This window comes from Ochotona princeps, chromosome 32, assembly GCF_030435755.1.
Source record: "Ochotona princeps isolate mOchPri1 chromosome 32, mOchPri1.hap1, whole genome shotgun sequence".
Classification (NCBI taxonomy): domain Eukaryota; kingdom Metazoa; phylum Chordata; class Mammalia; order Lagomorpha; family Ochotonidae; genus Ochotona; species Ochotona princeps.
Window position 1 is genome coordinate 752272 of NC_080863.1, and position 27972 is coordinate 780243.

At 45.4% G+C, this 27972-nt stretch overlaps 1 protein-coding gene across 1 annotated transcript in view; it reads right to left on the bottom strand.

The window, feature by feature from the left end:
• Nucleotides 1–27972, bottom strand: part of CPE (carboxypeptidase E) — a 65945-nt gene that overhangs the window by 12400 nt on the left and 25573 nt on the right. The window contains exons 2-3 of the mRNA XM_004591427.3: nt 4805–5001; nt 3119–3286 (exon numbers count right to left, since the gene is read on the bottom strand). Coding sequence (XP_004591484.2) covers nt 3119–3286; nt 4805–5001 — 365 coding nt within the window. The remainder of the gene's footprint in view (nt 1–3118; nt 3287–4804; nt 5002–27972) is intronic.

The window sequence follows — 27972 nt, forward strand, 5'->3', positions numbered from 1 at the left end:
GTGTGTGAGAGACTGCAGCCCCCAGGAGGGGTGTGCGTGCGTGTGTGTGTGTGTGTGTGTGTGAGACTGCAGCCCCCAGGAGGCTTGCTCAGAATGTAAGATCCTTTCCCCACCAAGGGACCAGCACGCATACCCCAGAGCACCAGGAGCCGTCTCAGTTAAAATCTGTATCTCTGACTCAGGACTCCTGGCACAATACAGAGCAGAATAGAATGTGACATTTCACAACACTTGTAAGCGAAACAGACAGTGCCGTTAGGTGGCAAAGAGAAGGGAGGAAAAGGGGACATACACTTACGGAATGTCATCCCATCCCGGGCTGGATCCAAGCATTCACATCCTTACAGATAACAACTGGGCGAAAAAGGGGATGAAGACACCAGGCATGGGCCACACCATCCCAGGCCAAGAGCTGCTTTACTGAGGAGCCGATGTCCAACAAACACATTTCCTTATGTTTCAGCAAAGGGATCACACAGGTGTTTCCATGCAGTTTTCTTTAATTTGCATTTATCTAGCTAAGCAGTGCATTGAGGTTTTGTTTCTGTTTGATTCTTCAATAAGCTCCTCCTTAATAGAATGGACATGGGCATTGTGGCACAGTGACCACTTGGAAAGCCCGCATCTCATATTGGAATGCCTGGTACTAGGTTCTGTTCATTCCCTGCATCCTTCCAGCGCAGCTTCCTGCCAGCATGCCTGGGAGGCAGCACACGATGACATGAGTCCCTACCCCACACACAGGAGACCTGGGTAAAGGTGTGGGTTCTGGGCTCCAACTTGGCTCAGCCCCAGCTGTGGCAGACATTAGCGGAATGAACTAGCAGATGGAAGCTCGCTCTCTCCCTCCCTTCCTTCCTCTGACATTTTTGCCTTTCAAATATTTTTTTAAAAAATAACAATACTGCAAACTGTAATAATTTAAACCAAGTTCAAAAATATCTGCTATAAAGATTATGTGAGTATCGTACTGGCAAAAGTGGGGAAGGAGAAGGTAGCAGCGGCTGGAAATCATGGCCCTTGCACAAAGTCACCAAGGAAACATCTGGTCAACTGGAGTTCATTTCGCAACTCTCTTCTAATAGTTGCCAGGAATGGTTTTCCTTTTGTCAGAGACCTAAGAAAGGCTGGTTAAACAAGGACACGGATGAGGACAGCCCAGGGGTTAGCACGAGGACTCGGCTTCCGCAGCAGGACTTCACCCAGCCGACTAAGTCCTCACAGCGCCACAGTCCTCACCTCTCATCCCACTCCACTGCCTTTCCAGCTCTTCCTCTCCCTACAAAGGATTTTTTGCTTTTTGCACTGAATCTGTGACTTGGAGGCAGAGAAGTTTGGGTCACTCACTGCTCAGGTTCTGCCAGATCCTAGCACTATGACAGGCCAGCGCCAGGCCATCTTCCACCTGTTGGCTCAACCCACCATTCTGGAAGGAATTCCAAACACAGTCAGTAATCGTGGGCTGCCTCTCCTCTGGACCTACCCACTGTCCCAATCCAGCTGTACATTTTTAATTATTATTTTAATATTTATTTACTTTTAAAAGAAAGAGAGAGACAGAAGGAGAAATCTTCTATCTGCTGGTTCACTCTCCAATGGCTGCAAAGGCTAGAGCTGGGCCAGGCAGAAGCCAAAAACTCAATCTGGGGCATCCAGGTGGGTGCAAGGGCGCATGCACTTGGGTCATCTTCAGCTGCTTTCCTGGATGCACTGGCAGGGAGCTGGGATCAGGAGTGGAGCTGCTAGTGTGAGAGCAGTACCCACACAGAATGCCTGCGTAACAGGCAATGGTTTAACCCACTGCACCGAAACACTGGCTCCAGCTGCTTTCAGGGTCCACCTTTTTCAGAAACCGTGATTCACCTGTGGGACTGGGTACATTTACTCATTGCAGCCCCTTAGCCCATAGGGGTCAGACTCAACCCTGGGCTGTAATTGCTACAAACAGGGAGGCACATGTAGGCTCAATGGGAACACAGCCACTTGAACAACCAACACCACCCTGCAAGCACATGGGCAGAACACCAAGGAAAACTCCACAGGATGCAAATTCAAGAAGAGAAATGGGCAACATGTGAATCCTCCCCTTCAGCTCCAGCACTCCACATGGGCACCAGTTCATGTCCTGGGTGCTCCACTTCCCATCCTGCTCCCTGCCTACAGCCTGGGAAAACAGCAGAGTGTGGCTGCACTGAGCATCAGAGCTAGATTAAGGAGTGAGCCAGCTGGCAGCTTCCAGGGGCCAAGGGAAACTGTGAATAACCCTGGAGTTCTAGCAGAGTAGAGAAATGGTACTTCCCAAGCTCCCACTTCGGAGCAGGTTGAGAAGTCGCTGAGACCCCAGAGCAAGAACTGGCTGCAATGACAGAAAGGGAACTGGAAGAAGCCCTGGGCAGTGCCCCCCAACCCTGCTCCCAGATAGGGCTGCAATGACAGAAAGGGAACCTTCTGCCCTGCTTCCATAAGAGATTCGATTTCTACCCCACACCACTGAAAACAGTTCTGGTTTGAAGGCACCAAATGCTGAGCCAATATGTGTCCAGCTAACCCTGAAGCACTTTAGCTAACGGAGCACTGAGCAGTTACATTCCGAGGAGAGGTGTTCTAGCTCCTGACCTCAAGTGCTGATGCGTACCAACTCAGTCGGTCTCTGTACCAATCAGTCCCAGAGACCCCGCAACTGTCTCCAGATCTCAGATGAAGACATTGAAATGCAGAAAGGTAAAAAAAAATGTTTCCAAGTTGGAGAATGTTCTAGAAAAACATTCAACTGTGTGAAGTGCCACAGAGAAGCCTTGGTGAGGGTGAGATGCGTGCCCTGGGCACCTGCCCTGTGCTCAGCCCAGCTCCTTCTCCTCAGGCCCAATTCTAGAGAGCAGGACTCACTGCCCTGAGCCAGACCTTGACCTTGACTTCCACAGCCTAGCAAATGGCTCCAGGGAGGAACAGGACAGACCCTTAAGAGACCCCAGGGAGCGGCAGGGTGGATGGCCACTGAGCACTCGTGTCCTTCATGGGACCCCAGGGCGGGGCAGGGTGGGTGACCACTGAGCACCTGTGTCCTAGGTGCTGAGGAAGGCGGGAGGACACGGCCCGGCGAGGACAACACCTCACTGACCTTTGTGTTCTGATCCACGATCTTCTTCAGATTTCTCAGCAGGTGGTTGTTGGGACCCCCTTCTTTCTCGTTGACATAAGCAATCCTATCCAGGTCCGGGAAGTTCCGGTTCAGGTCTATCCCCTGGGCATTGCTTCGACCCACAAACCAGTCCTTCAGCTCACCAGGCTACAAAACAAGAGGAAAAATACAGACAAAAATGGCCAGTTATTCAGCATTGTGTAAATACCTATTCAAGATGTTTATTAATGCCTTTTAAATAAATTACTAGGATTGAGTATTTATTTGATATCTTCCCATAATGTAACTTGCACTACTTTACTTACAGGAGAACGCAGGTATCAAAGTAAGGTATTTGTTTTGGATACTTCGTAAACATTTTCCATGAATCCTACTTTAAGTGCTAATGAATATTTAAATGATGTATATCAAAAAATTCCAGCATCTTTTCATTAATAATAACATACATTCCATATTTAGGTTTAAGTAAAATATTCATTACCTCTAAACCACAGCAAACCATTTTCAATATTCAAGCAAATAACTAGCTGAATAAGATTAAAAGCATGGAACAAATGTGGCATGAATAATCCATTCTTTAATAGAACACCTCCCTCCTAAAGTCTTCTTGAAGTCAGAAAAGCTCCAGAACTAAGTGCCAGTGTTTCATGATTTGAGAAATTCCTGCTCAACTGAAAATGCTTCATTTCACTTTGGTCCAACCCAGAAATTTCATGAATTGCAAGGTGCTGTTTAATTTTATAATGTGAATTTTGTTCTGTGATGACAGAATATCAAAACTCGGTATGGACTGAAGTCACGTAATCCTAGACAGCTTAGCCTATGAGGAACAAAAATCTATAAGCCGCCAAACAGCAATCACAAGCTTTTCCTAATCTGTCTTGTAGTCTGCATTATCACATTAAAACATCAAATAACTTTGTTTTCTTTGTTGCTGGAATTTTCTTCCTATATATATACTTGGAAGGTGTATCAGCACTATACTTCCTTACTGAAATTCTACCGTGACTAGATATCAAACTATTGAGTCACCGGATCGCCTGAACTCCAGCTATCCATACAAAATATTGACTTTGAAAAATGAAAACTGGATTGTGTTCTCATAAAACAAGGAAACAATTTCTAACTGGAGAAAACTGCACTACAATGGCCCCCAAGAACACACCTTGGGCCGTCTCTTAAAATGCCATTAGCTTCCAGCCTTTACAACAGCTTAAATGTATTACATCATTTATAGGCAGAGTTATTCTTTGCTCTCTAAAACATGCTTCTCATCATCATACGCTACGTCTGCTATCACATTGGCCCACGGCGTTCCTCCCTGGGCTCAGTAGAGGGCGTTCTGACACTGACGCGTCTAGAGCCGGGGCATTCCCTAGCTATAAAGAGCAGTGTTTCTCATGCTTGCACATTTGCCAAAGCCAACATACCTCGTCATGCATGGGGATGAGTGAATATGAATCCTGTCACGACACAAACAAGCCATTACTACGGAGTTCCTTACCGAGGACATCGTCAGAGCCCTTGCCTGGGTGAACTCTTCTCTTACCAGCCAGTTGGACTCTAACCCTTCTGCTCTCCACCGCCCCTTGCAGAAGCACTGAGCTGCAGGAGCACAGCACCCCTCACACACGCACGCTGAGCACAGCACACGCCCGCACCCACCTGAGACGCCGCCTTCTCGAACCCGTCGGGGTTCAGAGACGGCATGATGTGAACGCGGGTGTTGTGGATCAGGTTGACGATGGTCTCATTCCCCTTCTGGTACTCATTGCACAGGTACTGCGCCAGGAAGATGAGCAGCTCCCGCCCAACGGCTTCGTTGCCGTGCATGTTTCCAATGTATTTAAATTCAGGCTCACCTGCAAGGATCAAAACGAGGAAATCTGAAGACACTGTCTAAGATACCAAGGAGAAAGCAAGGCACACAGTGGCGAGCAGATCACGTCCCTGCCGTCTGACTGCACGGAGCTGAGAGCGAAGCTAAGGAACCTGCTACAAACATCCCTCCGCCCTATCCCTCTCTCCTCGGCTTCCCACCTGTTAGGAACTGAACTGTACCACCCAAATGCAAAGGTCAAAAACCCGATGCCCAACGCGAGTATCCAATGGAGACAGGACATTTACACAGGCAATTTAGGGTAAACAGGTCATGATCCAAAATGAGGGGACACAAGAAGAAACACAAGACCCTCTGTGTGTGTCTCTCTGTAGGTCTCTGTCTCTCTCTCTCTCTCTCTCTCTTCTCCTCTGCTCCTATCACAGGCAAGGCCATGTGAGGACACAGAGAAGAGGAGGCTTCCTCGGACTCAGTGGAAATGCTCTGTTGGCACCTTGATGTTACAGTCTCCAAGACCATGGGAGAGTACCTGGCTGTTGCTGGAGCTGCCCGTCTATGGGATTTTGTAATGCCATTCTAATCCCACTACTCCCTCCCACTCACCAACAGCCAATCAGGAGCTGCTTCCACACCTCCTGCTGCCACATGTTCTAGTTTAGCCCCCACCAAACACTGACAGTGTGTCCCTCTGGCTCCTGTGTTGATGGTCAGACTGGCGGGGAGACCAGCTCACAGAGCATAGCGCCTGAACTCAGGCCTGCAGTACTGCTCTTCCGGTGTGGGTACAAAGCTTGCCGTGCCCTTTCCCTCTTCCCTAAACCAGTGCCTAATAGCAATCAGCTTTGGCTCAAACTCCTTCACCAGTCTTTACTAGATGTCTTAGCTCAAGTTCCTCCAGTTCTTCATGGTGCGTGTTACCCACTTCATGTAGAAAAGTAGCGATACTGGCACAATGGTTCAGTTGGCTAATCCCTTGCCTGAAGGTGCCAGGATCCCATATAGGCACCAGTTCATATCCCAGTTACTCTGTTTGCCTTCCAGCTCTCTGCTTGTCTGCTTGTGGCCTGGGAAAACAGTAGAGCATGGCCCAAAGCTTTGGGACCCTGCACCCACGAGGGAGACCTGGAGGAGGGTCCTGGTTCCTGGCTTCAGATTGGCTCAGCTCTGGTCCTTGTGACCATTTGAGGAGTGAACCAGCAGATGGAATATCTTTGTTTCTGTCTCTCCTACTTTCTGTCAATCTGCTTTTGCAATAAAAATAAATAAAGCTAAACAAAAATAAAGATAACAATAGATTCTCCCTGGAAAGGTTACTTGACAACCTGAGTGAGGCTGTTGATGTCAGTGTCGGGATGCTCTCACTCACTTAGATGTTACCATCACTCCACATTTCATTGTGTCATGCTGGGTTGCTATAAGCCACATAAGCTGATTTTCTGTTTACAAGTCACTGAGAGGCGGAAGGCAAGTGTTTTATTCTCGTGATGGTTCGATCGCTGCCCATGGAGCACGCGCTGTGCTGAAGGGCTCCGGATGCAAACTCAAATTCCAGTTGCCCCGTCTGCTGCTTTTCCCCAGAAGCAACACGATGGTCGAGCACAGAGCCAAGTGCTCCAAGTTCAAGGTTGTCCTTCTGTTCCTTTTAGCCTCATGCATCCCACAGACCCCGTTTCTGTAGCCGGAGGATTCTCCCGCCCGGAACCTCCTGCTCCTGGTTAGAACACTTTCCCTCCTGGAAACACAGCATTTAAACACTTTAGTAGGAGCTTCTGAGTGTCTGGTTTCAGGGACAAGCAGCCCATGTCCTGGCGCTGACCTCTCAGACCCGGTGCGAGCTAATCTTAATCTCTGGATCAGACAGGGGCAGGAGCGGTGCTATTTATACCCCCTGGATTTGCATAAGGAGGACTGACTGGCCCCAAAGACACGAGCAGAAATGATAAGATCTGAGAGGTGACATTTCCTCTGCTTGTCATCTCAGCAGATGAGATGTGAGTCCCCTGCCCTTCCAGCTTCCTTCCCCAGCACCTTAGTGTGCCTGAGGCACCCACAGAGCAGGCAACCAGCAGGGAGGGTGGGAGGGTGCAGCTGCTGCTTCCCCCTGCCGGGGACACACCCAGGGATCTTTCCTGCCCCACTCCAGCTTCCTCACCCAACACAGCTTTGACACTTGAAAGAGCTTGGTCTACAGCCAGTGAGAGGAGGCGAAATTTCCTATTATTTTTCTAAGTGTCGTGTCTTGAAATCATTTGAAGGAGAAATTCCACTTGGCCACATTTGAACCCTAGACACTTTGGTGTGCGTCTGACTTTGATTGCTCTGGTTTCAGTGACTTCAAATTCAGACATTCTCGCTCAGGTCTGCCCCGGGTCACCCCACTGCCTGTGGCTGCTTTCTGCAGCGTCAGAAAACTGCCAATACAGTTCCTCATCTGCAACCCCACAGGAAATTCCTGCTGAAACCAACATCTCCCAACATGTCTGTTACATCTGTGGGACCACAGCAGTCATCCCCGCTGCGGTGGGCGTTCCTTTCAGTTCTCTCACAGGTCATCTGTATCCTGCGTAAGACTCTGGAACGCAGGGAGGGTGCCGCGAATGATGATTGAATACATGCATGAGGCAATGAAGAAGTGAACAAGTCTGCCTGTCACCGCCCGACCCGGGCAGCAGCAGCAGGAGTCACAGGAGAGCATGCCCTTAAGACGCAGGGCAGCCAGGGTCACAGATAACCTTCCTGAGCAGTAAAGGCAGCCTGGGCAGCAGAAGGTGTCAGCACCCCCGTGTGGAGCCACTGGAGACCACCACAGCCGGTGGCTCCATGGCACATCCCCAGGACAGGCACAGAGCCATTCCTGCTTGGGGAAAGGGGCGGAGGGTGGCAGAAGCGTTGCTGTGAACAGCTCGTTTCCCACGAAGAAGATTAATCCCCATGGTCACAGCAAAGCCTCTCCCGCAAGCAGCTCTCCGAGGCTATTTTTGTTGTAAACTCTAAACAATGAACTCCCAGGAGACTTTCCCTCCAGAATCCTTAATCAGCCTGGACACAGGAATAAAAGAGAGGTCTGGATTCTAAGGGCCCTCTTTCTGTCCCATTTGAAATATTAAAAAGGGAGTGAGAGCCTTTCATCATCACCGTGTTCCTTTGTGCAGCTAAAAAGGCTGAGTTTGCAGCAGGCTGGCAGACGGTGACGTACGCCTTCCTGTTTACGATGCTTCTAGAAGGATCAATCCCAGGTTTCCCAGAGCGAAGCTGCCAGGTGCGTCATTGCTGGTGGGTGCACTGGGTGATGCACACAGCCCAGAACTCGCTCACCTCTCCCCTGGCAACAGAAGCACCACTCCCAGGACACAGAGGGTGCCTGTTTGCATATTCATCTAGTCCACTGTTTAACTCCCATTTGCTTTTACGCAGTAATCCTGAGTTCCTGGTCGCACAATTGTGGAGTCATCCTGTTTGCACAGGGTGCGTTGCCAGGCTCAGGAGGTGTCATGTCCCTGAATCAATTTTCCCACAATTTCATGTCAAGATCTTCCAGTTACTTCCCACGGCAGGGTAACCAGACAATCACCTGACAAGTGCAATCCAGTCTGGCTGGGCCAGATTCTATTTTTTTTAATGTGCAGCTCAGAATCAGTAATGGTTGTGTCTGCATTTTCATCAGAACAAAATAAGAATAATTTCCAAGTGTTTAAAAGTATATTCACAGTTGTAATGAAGCCAGAAATGACAACAGAAAGCCAAGCAGGAGCAGGAAAGGATTTCAAATTCAAATTAGCTTTTAATTTGCACAAATGATAAATTACTATCATCTGAAATAATCAATTCATAAAAAAGAAACTTCAAGCAATTTCCATTCTCTATTCTCGGCAAAACAATGAGACTATCCACTGTGCCCACTCCAGAAATGTCTGCCTGTTCCTGAGGGGACTCACATCACCTCCACATGGGATTCCGTATCCTGGAAAAGACAGCAGCTCCAGGTTGACAAATGGTGGGCTGAGGGAAGACCCTGGCTTCCTTCCGCACTGCTGTCCACCATGAAGGCTGCTACTCTGGTCTCCTTTACAAGATGAAGTCTGTGTGCACTCACCAGGGTCCTAACAGGAGAATGAGCCTCTTCTATAAGATCAAATGTCTCGGATGAAAGATGTATCTGCAAGGCCTAGACTAGTGTGGGCTCTTCGGTATCTCAGGCTCAGAAAAATGAGTTTCCCTCAAAGGGAATGGCATTGGCCTTGCTTCATTCAGCTGTATCTGCAGCAAGCCACACTGGTTAACAACAAGGATATCAGAGTGTGCACGGAGGGCATCTCTGTCTCTAAAAAGCAGCAGCTCAGCAGGCTGCCGAATGTAACCTGAGCACTGCACAGCTACAGAAACAAGCCCCAGTGTAGGAGTGTAAATCCAACTGTCGGGGGTTTTAATGAGCCAGTAAAAGATCCCTAGTTCTAAAAAACAGAAATGTCTGTCGCCACAAAAACAAACCACTCCTGGGGCCAGCATTTGGTGCAGTGGGTAACGCCTCTGCCTACAACATCAGCATTCAGTATGGGCACAGGATCCTGTCTGGACCAGCTGCTCCACTGCTGAAGCAGCTCCATGCTAATGGCCTGGGGAAAGCAGCAGAAGATAGCCACGTGCCTGGGCCTGCCACCTGCAGGGGAGACCTGAAGAAGCTCCTGACGTCAGCCTGGCCCAGAACTGGCCACTGTGGCAATTTAGGAAGTGAACCTGCAGATGAAAGATCTGTCTCTCTCTCTTGCTCACTCTCCCTCTTATCCTTTCTCTCCTCCTCCCCTTTTTTTCTCTTTTCTTCTCTCTCTGTAACTGAGTTTCAAATAGTTAAATAAACCTTAAAGTACTCACATTTTAGTACCCCAAGCCCACATTCTTGTGGACCATACCTAAACCTGAAGGCCAGCTTATTGGATTTCCAGTTGGTGAAAGCCATACCTTAGAGACATCAGAGAGTTTCTCACACACAAGTGCATGGAAAGAGATAACCCACAGAGAGGCAAAGACAAAATTTAACATTGTCCATCTTTCCAATGAAAGGGAAGATACATTACTCCCTTGTAGGACCTAACAGTCTGTCTCCTTAGGTTCCATTTTCTCCTCTTGGAAATGGCAGGAAGGCTCACCACTGGAAGGGCAACTGAGCAGATAGCTTTGTTGAAGACCCCTTTGAAATATCAGAATCCATCACTGAATGACCTCCGTGTGGCAAGAAAAAGCAAAGGGAAAACGCACAAAAGGTTCATGAAAGCAGATATGAGTTGTGAAATTCTATGCAAGAAGTACAGCATCACCATTTAGAAAAAGGTAAGTTGAGCCTGGCGGCGTGGCCTAGCGGCTAAAGTCCTCGCCTTGAAAGCCCCGGGATCCCATATGGGCGCCGGTTCTAATCCCGGCAGCTCCACTTCCCATCCAGCTCCCTGCTTGTGGCCTGGGAAGGCCGTTGAGGACGGCCCAATGCACTGGGACACTGCACCCGCATGGGAGACCCGGAAGAGGTTCCAGGTTCCCGGCTTCGGATTGGCGCGCACCGGCCCGTTGCAGCTCACTTGGGGAGTGAATCATCAGATGGAAGATCTTCCTCTCTGTCTCTCCTTCTCTGTGTATATCTGGCTGTAATAAAATGAATAAATCTTTAAAAAAAAAAAAAAGAAAAAGGTAAGTAGGCTAAGGGTATTTATGGGAAGAACTTTATTTTAGTAACAAAATTCTCCCATTGTGCTTTCTGAAAATAGAAAGGAGTCTCACATGGAAATGGATCCGTTCTCCCTCCAACATCAAGCTTTTGTCAAAACCTAAGTCCAGTTACACATTTGGAAGGTACATGTTTAACTCACTGATACACAATTATTTTTGAAGATTGAATCTATTTATTTTGAAAGTGGAGGTAGGCAGAGAAAATGAGAGACAGAGAAAACCATCTTCATGTACTAGTTCATCCCCAGATGGCCCTAACAGTTGGGACTGAGGCAGGCTGAATCCAGGAGCTTCTTCTGGGTGCCCTGAGTGTGGGGCAGGCCATGAGCAGGGAGCTGGACAGGAAGCCGAGCCACCAGGATGCTGACCACAGCCCACATTGGATGCAGTGTCACTGGAGGCTTCACACACGCCCCACAACACTGGTATGAGTATACAATTCTTAAACCTGTTGGCACTTGCAAATTACGTGTTCCTGCCACATGTAATATACCGGAGAACTTCAAAAAACACATGAAAAATGAAATATAAGTTATCTTTAGGAAAAAAGTTTTGAAATTTATACAGAATTTTTCATAAGACCGTTTTAAATGAGCTTTTGAAGGCCCCCTCACATGCATGGATGTCAATGTTTTTGGCATCAAAAATTCCTTTCCATTCTGTTTTTCATCAACTTTTTCAGGTCCCTTGCACTAAGCAGAATGTTGAATAGCAACAGTATCCTGGATAAAAGCACATTTCCCAATGATGTCATAATAAGCACATGTGTGATGATCCTGAGCAACGGGTGAAGTCGGCTATCCAAATAAGCTTATCGCTGAATCAATTTGACTTACACACCTCCAAACACAAGCAGCTCTAGAACAGATGGGCTTTTGAATCAACAGTCTTCATCCCTCAGTGGTAAACCTGGGCTTAGGACATTAGTGCAACTAATTGTTTCCATTTGCTTGGCCTTCTGATCAACCACAGCGTGGAAACCATCCCCACAGAAACCAACTCTGCAAGCTTCTAGAGCTTTTCAAGGCCAGGTTTTAGCCTGTCCTAGCAGCCTAAACTGCTGAGCATATTGCTAAATGGACCGCTAAAATACACGGGCCCAAGAAACAATGGGAGAGGCCAGATATGGCTGTAACAAATAGATCCTTTTCTACAGAAGAAAGGAGAGGAAATTAGAGAAGGGGCATAACCAGGAGTAGGGGGAGCGGGTAGAAGGAGGAACCAAGAAAAGACCAAAATCTAAAAAATCATTGCAAAAGAAATTACAAAATATAAAAGCATCATCTTAGACACGGATCCAGCAATACTATCAAGTACCCAAAATGGCTTGCTTTCTCCACAACTTTACCTATTGTTACCTTTGAGGTGGAAACAACAATGTCATTTCTATGTCCATGCACAAAAATTAATACTTAAACATCCAAAGAAATTAGTGGCTAAAATTACAAAGATGAAATGCTTTATTATTACTATCCCAGGAGAAGCTACCCATGAGAACCTTTAGTGGCAAAAACAAAAAACATTTAACATCTCCAGTGAGCAGAGAGGAGTTTTAGCAGGCACATTAAATAATATTTTCATAACGTAGTCTCATGATTTAAAATCTTTCTGTAGGCCCCAGCCACTAAGAAAGACCAAGAATCCCTTTTTAAAGTACTATACAGCTACTATTTTCAACTTATCAGAATGCTTTTGTGCATGTATTTCTAGAGAGTTTTTGAAGCTTTCAGTGTCTCTTAGAGTTTCTAGCCAGTTTAAATAACTCTTTCAGAAGATTAACTCATAGCTTACCAAATCAGATAAATTGTAAAGACACACTTTTCTGAGAGGGGAAGAGTGAAAGAGGTCAGTGTGCTGCCTCCGGAAAGGCAGTGGGCACCAGAAACGGGCCTGGTTTATGCAAAGTGACGAATGACTCAGATCTTTGCTGTTTCTACCGTTAATATATTGTGCTGTGACTTTTCTTATGCAGAGTAATTTCCATGAAGAGTTCATATCATAGCTTGGGAAGGTTAGCTGCAAACATCAACTTTCACGTTTTGTAGCATGAGCCATTAAACATCCCATAATAAATGCTATGGGAGCAGGGCCTTTAATTTTTGTTTGACAAACCATTGGGGTTGCAGTTTCTAAGGCGATCCCACAAAAATCATAGTTTTGAACAGACGTTAGTTGACGCTTGTAACAGTTCTCGGAAACAGAGGAAAGGCTTTATCACTGTCAACCAAGGCACGATTGCAGAAAGCAGTGGAAAAACACTAATCCATGTCTACCGATCACCTCTTTCCATGCCCATGAATGAACAGATCATCCATGCAAAACTAAGCAGATAAGAGGATGAGGAAAACCACGTCATCAGAGCCCACGTGGGTGGACAAGAGCGGAACCTTCCAGCAAAGACAGATGCACTCCTAGGAGCAGATTCAGAGGCAGCAGCCACATGTAAACAGGGGTGTAAACAAAAATCTCCCCCCTGGAGCACTTTCTTTTTTAATTCTTTCAGGAAGAAGACAACACGAAGTCTGACGATTTGTCAAAACATCTTCAGGGTGTATTTTTTTCAGTGTGAGAACTGCATACTTGCGGTGTTGAACACACATTGACTTCAGAAGTAGCCGACTACTCCAAGGCGACTTCCACAGCAGAGGACAGAGCCCAGTGGCACCCCTTGGGGCTTGCCTGCCCCAGAGCTGGTACCCTGAGCACCCGGGAGCTAGCAGTCGCCACAGGAGCACCCAGTCCACTCCAGGTCTCTCTTGAGTGGACCATTCCACACGTGCAGCAGCTCAGAGTCCCGGCGTCGGGACACTGCTGGGCCAGATCCAACTGCGGAGCTTCTTTCCCGTGAGTGTTCCTAAATTCCACTCACACGCTTACTTCAGGAGGCCTGAGAAGGGGCCTGACATTTGTGTTTTGTAGAATGGGAAAGGATGATGCAGAAACACCTGGCAATGAGGAGGTACAGGGAAAGGTTGGGGGTGTGCCCAATGATGCCAGCAGACAGGAGGGAATTTCAACAGCTGAGGGCCATTGGGGTCCAGGCTGGGTGAACTGACGGCATGAGTAGATCATGGCCTACTGTTTGAATACTTGATTTAAATAATCTTATTCTCTTATTCATGTTTGCCAAAACTAACATCACAAAATCACACAGAGTTTACAAGTTTAAGGGACTTTTGTCTACTCAGAACCTAAAAGGCACATTCATGAAACATAACTACCCTAAAAAATAAAAACCACACCTCTTCACAGGTTTTCTGATTCCAGATCAACAGAATATTCCGGGTTCTCTGCTACTGCTGCTAGTGAAACAAAGCAATATGATGGGAATGTGGTGCTGTGTCGAGGGAACCTGGAAACACAGACACAGGTCAGACAAAGTTGGGTTTGAACGTTAACTCCAACATCTCTAACCTTGAACAAGTAACCACTTTATTATCTGCAGTTGTCTCTTCTGTATATTGTCTTGTTTAAACCTCCGCTATTGGTTGTTGAAAGGATTAAATGAGAAAATACGTAGATCAGACATATGGCACCAGTGGGTAACCAATAAATAACACTGTCCGTCAGGCACAGTGCTAGCAGTAATATGGACACTCATTCATCAGAGACACGTAAAAATTTCTCCAGAAATATCAAGCCTCTGCAGGCCAGCCTTGTGGCATAGAAGGTTAAGCTACCTCCTGCAGTGACAGCACCCTGCCCTGGCACACGAGTTCAAGCCAAGTTGCTATGTTTCCAGGTCAGCTGTCTGTTAATGTGCCTGAGAACACAATGGGAGATGCCTCCAAGCACCTGGACCTCTGCCATCCATGTGGGAGACCTGGATGGGGATTCCTGGCTGCTGGCTTCACATGATGCAATCCCTGCTGTTGTGGCCATTTGGGGAGGGACCCAGTGAAAGGAAGGTCACTCAGCCTCACCCCCATGATACTTTGTATGTCAAGAGTCCCTGGGATCTTGCAAAGAACTACACAGCCTATTTGGGTTTGAAAAGTTGATCCTTTTAGAAATGTGGATAAGGCCTGTGAACCCTGCCCAGACCTGTCGCACAGGGCTGTGCTCGTGAAACATGGAAGTGCATGTGACCCCCTCCTGTCCCCTGCTGAGATGCACACTCTGACACAGCAGACCTGCAGCGGGCCTCAGGCCTCCACTCAGCTCAGCTCCTGGGACACCTGTGCCTGCCAGTGTGCACTGTGCTGTGCCGCAGGCCTGTGGACCCCTCTCTGAGCATAGAAGTCTACTGGAACCCTTCAAAATCAAGAGTGGGAAAAGAAAGGATTTGAATAAACAAAATAGGAAAGACATGTTTAAATAGGAAATAAAGAAACCACACTCACCCACCCCTAAGCACACAGGATACTTTTCAAGGCAGGTATATGGCCTCAGATCTTAGACTCATTCTGTGAGCTAAACTGCATGACCAAAAAAGTGTCAGTGAATGTATATGAAATCCAATGCAGGGAAAGAGAAGAACATTATTATAGAGCTTCCTGAAATAATCCTGAAATGCTCCCAGACTTTTCAGAATGTAGTATATTGCTCATCTTAGTTCTAAATTCAATACTTAAATGTTAAATATACATTAAATAATTATGCCTGGCTTTACATTTTTAATGTACTTATGAATAAATTGTGAGTAAGCATGGCTACTTGTAGGGTATGACTATCATTTTTGTTTGTGACTTTCTCATTAAAGTACTTTCAAGATTTTTTTTACCTAGTGCAATTATTCTAAATTTATCTCCCACTCAATCTTATCCATCTTCTACTACTGTTTTATTTATTTCTCTGGAGACTAAGACTTCTGAAGAAGCTTATTTCCACGAAGAGAACAGTTAAATGAAAAGCAACATCTTTCACAAGGCCAAGTGTATAAGCAGACACACTCTGCCCTCAACAAAGACCTGAAGTTTCTGACTGTATAATACTTTTTATGATTTTTATTGTATTCCAACTGTCCCTTCCTATAGAGGTCCACTAATGGATCTCTATTCATGCAAATTAATATTCTAAAACCATTCAAAGTTAAAAAGAATACTGAAAATATTTCCTGAATAAAATATAAGCCATCCGAGTTTAATGAAGAAATACTTACTATGTTGTAAATTATTAACTAATATTTAATTTCATGTGCCTCCAATGTAAATATTAACATCAACATAAAATTTTAATGCCTAACACTGTCATTGCTTTTGCTGCTAAGTTAAGGATTCCTTCATGGTTATATGAGACTTAACTTCGGATAGCCTGAGATAGCTTGTCAAAGCCTTCTTACTGAAGCATTTGTGTGTATGTGAACAAAACAAAGAGCTGTCTGCTTTCAAACTTAGCGACAAAATGATCAAACACATTAAAAAAATCTTACTTTAAAAGATTTTCTAATGGCTTAGCAACTCATAAAATGACAGATCATCATAATATCCCAAGCGCAGGAACAGAAAAGCGCCCATTTCCTGGGACAGCCATTTGGTGCAGTGGTTAAGTCATGGCTTGGGACCTTCACAGCCAGTGTCAAGTCCCACTCCCCTGCTCCCAGTCTAGCTGCCAGCTACTGTGTATCTGGAGGCCATACATGATGGCTTAGCTGATCCCACCACCCACACAGGACTGGGAACGAGTTTTCAACTCCTGGGTTCCGCCTGGCCCAGCTCAGACTGCTGTGGGTATTTGGGCAGTACTTGGTGGAAGATCTCTATCTCCCTGTGTCTCTCTTTCTTTCAAATAAAATAGAAATAAATAAGGATTTTTTTAAAAAAAAAGAATTTGTTTTCTGAGAAGATAACAAAAAATTCCATGAAATTTTATAAAGTCAAAATAAGCAAGCAGAAGCCCATCATGATATAAGTTTTTGAAGAATGGCTATTTTCACAATTTTTAGGTCTTTTTGTGAATTTGATTTCCATTTATTCAGGTTCCCTCAATAATCAACACCTCTCCTCACATAGGAGCTTTGCACCTTTGTAAAGTCTATTTCTGGCTAAACAATTGTGAAAGGAACATTTTTCCAATTCTATTTCTAGCTTATTACTGATTCTATTTTTAAAAGCCAGTAACTTTCCTGTCATGTTTTCCATTTTTTTAACTCCCAATAGAATAACAAGATCAGCCAAAAGCAGATAGGGGCAGAGCTCTGAAGAGCTAAAGGAAAAAAATTCATATTTTTGCTAAATTCTAAAAGGTAGAGTACAAAAGATAAATAACACTGAGAGAACAGTAGAATAACTTATGCCAAACTTAGGAAGAAAACACAGAAGTAAAATAAACTTACATACTATTTTTAAAAGGAAATAGAACCATAGATATGGATGCTAAAATCATTTTTATTCTAATTACTTAAAGAAACAAAGTATGGAAGGTATCTGGAGGTGCGCGATTCTTCTGCGGCTCATGACACAGGGAACAGGAACCAGGAACATTGCTACAGCACAAGAGGAATGCCTCTCCTCCCAGAAGTCCTCCTCCACGGAGAAAACCGGAGGGTGTGTATTGAGGCAGGCAGAGGGGGTGGGAGTGGGGGAGCTAGTGAGGCTGCAGAGGGGGTGGGAGTGGGCAGCAGGTGGCCAAGGACTAGGAAAGGTCACAGAACCAGAAACGACAGCTGTACCCAGGCCCCCAGCTTGGCCATCCTCACCTCCAGTGCTCCTAATTAGCTTCAAACCCAGATGTGTTAGTGCGTAAGAAAATCCGGTCCCTCTCCTGGTGGTTAGAAAAGAACCTTCTGCCATCCAGCAGGTTGGATTTCTAACCGTGAGAAATTTCACGTCTCAGTGTCTTCAACTCTGATGCGAGGCTCATAGTAAGAGCTTCACATAGGAACTCTGGGCAGACATCTGACAGAACTCACCTGTTGGAAACCTGTCTTCATCCATCCCGAGATGGCACTGCCCAAGATGAGGGTAGTAGCAGATCCCATGTCTGATGAAGGCCGCTTTTCTGGTGTATAGCTGTAATCCCACAAAGCAGGAGCAGTGAGGGAGGTCTCTGGGGTCTCCTTTATAGGACCACTACCCCCACTCATAAGGGCTCTGCCCTCATAATCTAACCAAAGGCCCTGGTGTTGACAAAGTAGATAATTAGGTTTTCAACATACACATTCTGTCTGAGGAGAAGGCAACTGAGTATCATACTAAAATCCTAACCCATGGAGCCTCAGAATAGGATTCTATTTGGAGAGAAGGCCTTTAAAGATGTGATTCATCTACAATGATGATGTTGATCTGACTGGTATTGTCCAAGGATGAGGAGACTGAACAGAAAAAGTGGTGCCCAGGCACAAGCGAAGGATATGGCAGCTCTCTGCAGACCAAAGCAGAGATGAAGCTGCCGACACCTTGAACTCCAGAACTGAGGAAGAGTTCCCGCTGCTTAAGTCAGCCAGCCAATGACATCGTGTCATGGTAGCCTGAAGAAATTAATTGGCTTTGGATGAAGATTTAAAAAAAAAACCTACTGAAAGAACTTAAAGTAGTGGCTGTCCATTTAATCTGTGTTAAATGCATTTATTAAACTTTCATTCATTAAATATTTACAACATTATGTATTAGAAATAAATGTACTGAACAAATAAATGCCTGATCCCACAAGGTGTTTGAGATGATGTTAGGACAGTCACTGAGGGGATGGAAGTCACTACACTCCCGGTTCTGGCTTCTCGGCTCGCTCCTTCTCATGGACTGAAGCCCAGGAGATGCTCCACTTTTACAGCCAAGCTCCTTGGTCTCAATTGTCACACACATGTCCAGTTCAGAGTGACAGCAGAGCCAGCAAGGCCCAAACCGACCTGGACCTTACATTCTTCATTCTTTTTCCTAATGGACTTTGTGTTTTAAATTTTGACATTTTTTGTTGTTGTTGTTGTTGTTATTCTTAAGAGTTTCCACGTGGTCCACAGTCTCCTAGTTCCCAGGTTTTCTCAGTCCTGAGCTTTCAGAATTTCTCTCAGCCCTTCTTCAAGCGGATATAATGCCATCTCCCAGGGCTGCGACTGCAAGCAGGTTGATGTAACAGCACAATGGAAGACAGATGGAAGCCGATTCACTTGCTTTCTCACCCGAGTGAGGAATGTTCTGTCCAGAGTCGGCCTGTCCCTCTGCACAGTCACAGCCTAGTTTTCTGCACTGGTGCCATTTTCTGTGTCTGTGTGGTCCAGCACGATGACATTTGAGCACTTGGGATGTGGCCCGTGTGACTAAAGCACTGGATTTTTAGTTGCATTCAATTTTAAGAATTTAAATAGCTGTATGTGGTTGTAATACTAAAAAGTACAGTTCTAACCCTTATGCTTATACATTCCTGTTATAATCTGGAAATTTAGCAATTTTATGTGAATTCTCAGCAAGAGAGTCAAGTTGGAGGAATTTCAGAAGGAAATTTAGAAGTAGCTCTGTGGACACACCAGCATGAGCTGCAGTTATAGCTTGGTATAAAATCTCATTGCTTTGTTGCACAAAGTAATTTTGTTTAGGGAGTGTGGGGGGAATCAGGGAAGACTCGACCAAACTGTGAATGCTGTGTAACCAGTAAGAATGTACAAAATGAGTGTTTTTATACAAAATATGGAATGCATACCTCGCTTCCCCTTATCAGTGGAAGAGATCACTGATGATCAGAAACATTGCAAAGATCTCTTAAATGCATCGCATTCACAGGGCAACAACAGCGGCCATTTGGTCTGCTCAAAATGCCCACACAGCCTCCAACCAGAGTTCATACCCTCCCTCACTGCTCTCTGAGTCAATGCAAAACAGAGTTACAAAGCAAAATCCAAATATAATGGAATAAGTAACTGGTAGAAACTTAAACCAAGATGTCATGGACTAACGCCTACCATGAAGCCATCATTACAAGTTCTAGAACATGGGGGGCTGAGCCTTCCAGACTGGCTTGAGAGAGTTCCAAAACCTAAGATATTGCAGTGACTTCCACTGGGGCACCTGCAGCCAAACATTCAATTCATGGTTTGCTGTTGTGGCAAAAGGGAGATAAATCAGGAAAGCCAAGGTCGCCACGTTCTGCTCATGTGGCCTCCCTACAAGGAGAGGAGACACATGAGAGCCACGTCACCAACTTCCACAGTACTCGGTCTCTTAATGTTCTCTGAGTCATCACAAACAGCCTTACTGTTCACCAGATGGCCAAGCAAAGCAGGACTCTTGAGAATGCAAAGCATCTCAATGTTCTGAGATGCAGAAATTGACCTGGACTGGACCATTCTCCACAAAGAACAGGTGGTGACCCAGCAATACTGAGTGGCCCCCAGGGCCAGGGCACTGTCAGATGCTTCAGTACTTCATCACCCCTCCTTGTTTCCCTTCGGATGTGTGTCTGATGAGCTTGGCAGCCCCTGACAAGCTGCCTTTCCTCTAGTACAGGGTCATTTTATTCCTTAACATTGAGATTAGGGCTTTCGGAGCTGAAAGCTTATGTATGCCCTAAGGAGATCTGCCAACACAGTGCGTGAAGGGGGTGCACTGGTCTGCGCAGCCCACAGGGAGAGCTCCGAGTCTCTCAGTACTCATCAGACAGCGCCTCGCCAACACCTCGCTTATCACTCCTCTAGGAACACATTGCCAGGATGCAGGCACAGCAGCAGCGGTGGCTTCTCCCAGCTCAGTCCTTGGAATTCTCCCAGTAGAGAGGCCAATGTTTGTTAAGGGCTGTGCTGACTAAGTTGGGAGGATGTAAGTAGACAAGGCTCGAGGACAAAAATTATTCCACGTGTTACTCTTGTTTGTGCCCATATTTCTGTGAACCATGGCATAGTGGCATTTCCCCAAATCCTGTGAATCAGGCTGTTATTCCAGAAGCCATAGCTAAGCAGCAGGGATGCAGTGACTGGGGCAGGCCAGGGAGGGCTGGGATTCTGACGCTTGTACTGGGCTACTTTCTGCTGCGAATGAATACCTCACAGACATTTCCATGTTGCTGACCGCTACACTGTTCTGAGTCCTAGATAATTAAAGACAGGGTTATTTTTGGTGACAACAAAGATTAAAATCACCATCCTTTCTGCCTCCCATTAATTCCCCACTGGCAGAAGAGCCCTGGGGGAGGGAGGGCTTTCTTACTACAGGCTTCACAGCATGAGAAGCATGTTGAAAGCCTGGACAGGATACACAGAGAGCAAAATCAGAAAACACACACACACACATCTACACACACACATCCACACTGTGGCAGGAGAAACGAAAGACCACAAGAATGACTACATAGGCAGGTGCATGGCATTAAGTTAATGAGCTAATCTGGTGGGTGCTTTAGACCATCTCATAATTCCATAAGTTCTCCCAACACCTTCAACAGTAAGAATCTAGAAGACTGTCCTCGCTCCTTAAATTTTTTTCCCACTATTCATTTCCATTGTATTGCAAAGGAAGAGAGAGTGTGGAAGAAAAAGAGAGACAGAGACTGCTCCCATCCTCTGGCTCACTTCTTGAATGACTCCAACAGCCAGGGCTTGGCCAGGCAAAAGCCAAGGGTCCAGAACTCCATGTAGGGCCCCCACATGACAGCAGGAACCCAAACATCTGCTGCCTCCAGGGCCAAACATTAGCAAGAAGCTACAACCAGGCAGAGGAGCCAAGACCCAAACCAGTCATTCTGATGCGGGCAGCCCTGGTAATCTGAATATTGCCCCTTGCTTCTATCAATACCACCTCCATTTGACGTGAGCTACTCCTCCTTTCTAATCACACTGCCTCCCCAATCTCCATTTTGTCAAATAGAGAAATTTCAAGCAGCAACTGTAAACATATATGGTCTCCTTAGCAACAGCATCCTACGTTCATTACTAGTCTTTCTGAATTCTCACGCATCAGAAGCTCAGCAAGATCTCTTGTCACAGAGATTAAAGTTTGAATGTGTAGGACATCTCTAAAGCGGTATGAGTCACATTTGAAACATTGTTCCAACAGACTTCCGTCACAACATATTGTTTCTTTTATGTGGATAAATTAACAGTTGAGAGCACAGATGGCTGTTCCATGAATAATTTACTTCTAACAATTTAACTAGGAAATGAATTTCTGTTGGTTTAAGTCAAAATGATAAACAACCCAGTTAATTCTACCCTTGTCCCCTCCTCTTCTACATTTCCCATTCATTTCATATGACCTTTCTGTTACCTTACAGAATCTTAAAGTTGACTCAGTGCAAGGTCACCTTTTAGTAACTACCAAGCAACTACTTTTTATGGTTTTTAGGTTTTTGTTTTGTTTTTGTTAGTTGGTTTTGGTTGTTGTTCTATTGCTGTTGTTAACATTGGATGCGTTGGTAGGTTGGCTGCTCTTTTCAAATAGGAAGCCAGACCATTTATCCAAAAGCAACTCCAATGAAGTCAAATGACGTGTTTCTCATTGTTCCCTTTGCTTATAAGTCAGAATTACAAGAGGCAGATTGTCTGAAGGCTTAAGCCTCTCCGTGCTGGCAACATCTAACACCTCTGATAGCAACACTTAGACTGAAGCCACGAGGATACCTCCACCTGGAGCACTTCGCGTCATCCTCTGTGCCACGCGGCTGAACTGGAACGGCCAGCAACTGCACTGAAATGGTTACAAACGCTGCCAGCCCTAAGTCCCAAGACATGCAAAATCAATTTCCTGTATTTCTCTAGCCCAGTACTGGCCGACACCCTCCCAGTCTTCAACACATCAGCCTCCCTGAAGTCAGGAGGGATGCTGGCCATATCACAATATTCCACCTTTTAAAAACCATTTCCACTAGAGTGCTTTTTAAGAAAGCATGAAAAAAAATGAATCAAAAATACGCTTTCATGTAAAAAAAATGTTGAAATCCACAGTTTTCACATTAATATCCATTTCTGTGAGCTCTTTCAGAACTTCTTACATAGATGGATTTCAAAAATTTTGACCCAGAATAAGTACTTTCACATTCTATTTTCGACTTTTTGCAACACCTTTGTATTTTAGCCATTTTGTAACAGTCACTGTGTTTTAACAGCCCATTCCTCTTCCTCACCAGTCTACAAACTCCACCAGAACAGGGGACAATTGCATTGTTCATTATTAGGATCTTACTAGTCTGTGTGCAATGACAATGACACGGAAGACGCTCAGTGAAATCCTACTGCAAGGAATTGGTGAAGGGCACAGGACTCAGCAACACCATGCCTCAGATGAAGGCAAGGTGGAGAGCTGCTTCCGTTTCTCAGCGGCTTCTGGGAAACTCCAAACAAACCTACTGCTTTTCCTAGGCTTACACATGCTGGGGGCGGGCAGGATGCGTGCTTGTCAGAGCAATTAAGCCACCACTTCAGGACGCGCTCATCCGCTTCAGAGTACCTAGCTTCAAGTCCAGTTCCACTCCCCATTCCAGCTTCCAGTTTACAGTTTACATTTATTCTGAGAGGCAGGAGTGAGAGCTGAAGTACTTAGGTCCCTATCACCCTCAGGGGAGATCTGGGTTAATTCCTAGCCTCTAGTCAGGGCTTTGTCCTGCCTAACCGCCCCCCACTGCTGCAGGCACTTGGGGTGGACCCAACCAATGGGACCCTCTTTCTTTCTCTTTGTTTCACACCCTACTAGGTAACATCTACCACTCACTGAGCCTTTCCCGATTCACACTCCACCTTCAAGCAGTAGCAAACACTGCCGCTCATCATCCACACCTTGCTCTGTCGCATCCCCACCATGCCCCAAAATGCTCCTCTCCCCAGATGCCCTGTTTCCACTCTTTCCCCAGAAACTATTACGCAAATGCCAGCTCCTCCAGGAAATCTTTCCAGAATTTTCTCCACATCCTACTCTTTGCTCTCACATAGACCAGGTGTCTTTCCTCCCACAGTACCTTGTGAATTCCTGCATTCCTACGTCCTTTTTCAGGTAGAATGACCTCATGAGCTAGAGCTTCACCTTCCCATTTCAACTTTTCAACTTTTTGTCTCCAGCGTCTAGCAGATGGTCTGAATGTTTAGCAAGTACTAGACCTAAAGCGTTTTCATTTCCTTTTTTTTTCCCTACTCCCAGGTCCTTCAAAAATAATAAATTTGGGTGAGATAAGGAACTAGAAGCCAGCAGAATAGAGCTGATTCATATAGGAGCCAGGCCTCAGTAAGGATGCCTGAAATCAGGAGGCCAATGGTGTCTGCAACAGGCATCCGAAGCTTTGGCTGGACTGGAATGAAAAACCCCTGTTGAGTAATTGCATGCTGATTTCCTCATTCTGGGTCTATACAACCCAGGCCTACCTGACCAACGTGCTCCATCTTCCCGACCATAACAACTGTTTCAGATACAAGTGCGTGTGGCACGCCACACCAGTAAAGCCAGACCAAGGACGCTCACCAGAACGGATTTAAGAGGAGTGTCTGTGTGAGAAAGGCATTGGTGACACAGACAGCACAAGCCCTCAAGGCTAAGGACTGAGGGGTTTCACCTGCTCTGACTTACACTCTGGATGCAGCCACACCTTCAGCCAGTTTTGTCCTGGGGTTTACCACTCCTGTAGCCAATAGGATCCAACTCTTCTTCACTGGCGCTGGAATGCCCGTGATTTATTACAGGCATTTGAATACAATGATAATCACTTGAGCTCCTGCATACCTAGCCCAACTCTGAAATTCAGAGAGTAGTCAACAGGAGCCAGCATTGGGAAGCAACTTACTAAGCTTGGACACAGACACCCCAAATCAAAGTGCTGGCCCTGAGTTCTGGCCCTGAGTTTCAGTCCAGCTCCCTGCTAATGTGCCTGGGAAAGCAGCAGAAAACCGTCCATATAGTTACATCCTACCACTCATGTGTTCCTCGTTCTTGGTTGGAGCCTGGCCCAGCCCTGGCCGGTGTTGTGGCATTAGAGAAATAAACCAGCAGATGGAAGATTCATTTTCAATCTCTCCCTCCTCCTCTCTCTCTCTCTCACACACACACACATACACACACACACACACTCATTCTGTCTTTCAAATAAATGTATTTTTCCTTAGAAAAAAGTAGTACAGGAAAATGACTAGTGAAATTTACAATTTTTATGTAGGTTGAAATAAAGTATATTCTTAATTCCTGAATTTCTCTAGAGCATTACTTCACATGGAGGACAAAAACAAAGGCCATTTCATAAATTATTAAAATTGCTCTTACATGGGCTCTCTCTGAAACAGACTAAATAGGAAACTGGCTGGCCTCTGCGAAATTCTGGCCCAACACGACGTAATGCTATTCTCCACACGTGTTATGATAAGAAACAGACGAAATGTCTGGGACGTTTCAAGCAGAAGAAAAGTATCCTACACCCTCTGACCCTAGGGTCACGCACAGAAGACCATAAGCAACACCACAACCCCAACGCCGTTCATGTGGAAGAAAGTAGCTGAATCGGTTTTACTCAGAATTCAAGTTGGTAATGCTTAGGCTGCTAATAAAATGCAGAGAAATAAAGACAGTAAGTCATTCAGGCACATCTGGCCTACAAGCACACATAGATTAAGGAGAGTAAAGTGAAAATATATGTAACATATGTATATAACGCTCTTCAAGGTGTTTTAATAGGCTATGGTCTTGTCAGCCATCACTGTCTCTCCACAAACCTCTGGCTGCGCAGACCTGGAATGGATGGTGTCACTTGAGAGATGAGCAAACTAAAACCAAGTGGCACGACCTGTTCCAGATCCTTTCTTGGCGAGGTGCAACACCAGAATCCAGATTTTGATCCTCCTGTCCCTAAAGGAGATGCTCTTGCTGTACCAGGTAGGCTGACGTCAAGTGTTGCTACATTTTGCCTCCGCATGAAGCATCCAGTTTACTTGCGAGATACAAACACTAATCATTACATGTTGCACTAGCTCATCAAGGTTACAAAACCCAAGAACACTGGAAACTTGGGACTCAGAAAACATCAAAGTTTACTTCGCTTTGGGAAAAAGAACGTCGTGTAAAAGTACATAGCTGTTTTCCTCAGGGCACAGAAGCCAGGTGAATGTGTTAATAATTCTTATTGATAATTAGGGGAGAAAAACATTAAATAAGAAAATATGTATCTCTTGAGTTTTGGTAGTGAGGAAAAATAAACAGAGAAATCAGAGAAGAACCAGCCAAGATACAGGAAGAGAACCCAGAGACCAACTGAACCACCTTCTAAAGCGGGAACAACCAGTAGGGTCCCCTGGAACCCATTATTGCTGAAGTGGGCACCCTGATCTTGGAAAAGATGATAACAGTAGAAAAGCTGTAATATTCAATTCCAGCAGGAGGATGGAGGAGACAGAGATGACAGAGCAGCCTGTGGAATCCAACAGCATGCATGAGCAAACTGAATCCTTGACTTCAGTCCTTCAGGGCCAGCCGGTCCAGTCTGAAGAGATTAAGTTTAACAACACTCCTTAATGAACAGTAAGGTCAAAGGTGTCATTGGGTTTCATTCAAGACAGGAAGGAAACAATTACACAAGTCGATGTTTCACATGTTTAAGAAAGGTGATAATAAATTAAATAAGGGGCAGTACACATAGCATAAATCAGGCATAAAACCTGAAGGTTCCTGTCTGGTGTGCCTGCCAATTGAAACACCCAGACAATTGTTAAGAGCTGTAAGCAGAAAGGAATTTATTTGGGTTGGCCATTCCAGGAACATGGCAGTCTCATGACCCCAAACCAGGCGTCCCAAACAACCAGGAGTTACTGGTTTTCTAGGCCTTGCTTCTAAACATGCATTTACAAAATTTTGAGGAAGTTCTGGAAAAGGATTATGCATATGCGAAGGGGGCAGGCACACAAGTCCGCTAGAGGAGAGGCGTGTTATATGCATTGCACCTTTAGTTGGGGGCTCAGGGGTGGAAAACTAGCTTTTTAACTTAGGATGGTAACTTTCTGTGTCAGAAAGGCAAGCATGAGGACTTGCTGCCGGTGAGAGTCAGAGGTCCTAACCCAGCTTCAACTGTGTCATGTCTCTTATCAAGGGGAGCTCCTCCCGGATGTGTCTTCTAGCCACCTGGGATTTGGGACCACCTGCAAAGCTATCTGGCTGATTTTAATCAGGATTAACACAGGGCCAGGTTGCAGAGGAGTGCTGCAAGTAGTATGATATGTGGCATACAAAATGTCAGTGTTTACAATCACGTTCCGCTTCCTTTCTATATACCTTTTATGGGATCACAGAACTAAAATGGTACAGAAGAGGTTACAGATCTTATATCCCGGCTAAGACTCACAAGGAGTTGTTATTAAAAAATTTATATTTTATATTCTAAACCTTTGTTAGTACACGAAGTAGTGTTTAAGTAACCTATAACATGCTCAATTAATAAATTAATTTCACATCTGCTCTTATAAACCCCAATTTCAACCTTTCATTCTTTTGTCTGTGTTTGTACATTCTCATCCAAGAAATGCTTTCGTTTGCAGCCTGAAAAACAGCAGTATTTCAACTCTCAAAAAAGCCACCCTGTGGCACGACATTGCAGTGTGACGCACCAAGTCTCCGTCTGTGATGCTGGCATCCCATACGGGCACCAGTTCAAGTCAAGTCCTGCTTGCCCCCTTCTGATTTAGCTCCCTGTTAATGCATGGGAAAGCAGTGGAAGACAGCCCACGTGTTTGGGCCCCTGCACCCACATGGAAGACCTTGAAGAATCCCCTGGCTCCTGGCTTTGGCCAGACTCAGCCCTGGCTGTTACAGCTTTTTGAGGAGTGAACCTTCCACAGCCGCGCATTGAACACATCTATAATTCACCTTGATTTGCCAAATTACAACTGTTCCTTTAATACTTTCACATTATAGACAAAAGTTGTAGTTTAAATTTATCTAACAAATATTTGCTAAATGCCCTCTGGACAAGGCACTAGGATTCAACATTGAAAATTCAGAGTCAGAAACTCAGATGTGACCATAAATGCTGATTACCTCATAAGGCATCCAATGTTATACTTAGAAAACCACAAAACTATCTGTCTGGCGTGGTAGCCTAGTGGCTAAATCCTCACCTTGCATCTGCCAGGATGCCTTACAGACACAGGTTCGTGTCCCAGTTGTTCCACTTCCCATCTAGCAGTGGAGGATGATCCAAAGCCTTGGGACCCTGCACCTGTGTGGGAGACCCAGCTGTGAATCAGCTCAGCTCCAGCTGTTGTGGTCTCTTGGCAAGTGAACCACCAGACGGAAGGTTTTCCTCTATGTTTGTACTCCTTTCTGTATATCTACTTTTCCAATAAAAAATAATTCTAAATATTTTTTCAAAATAATTTTGAAACTGTTCTATCACAATTCATGTTATCATAGTTTTTATCAAAGATTTTTTAATTGGAAAATCAGATATACAGAGA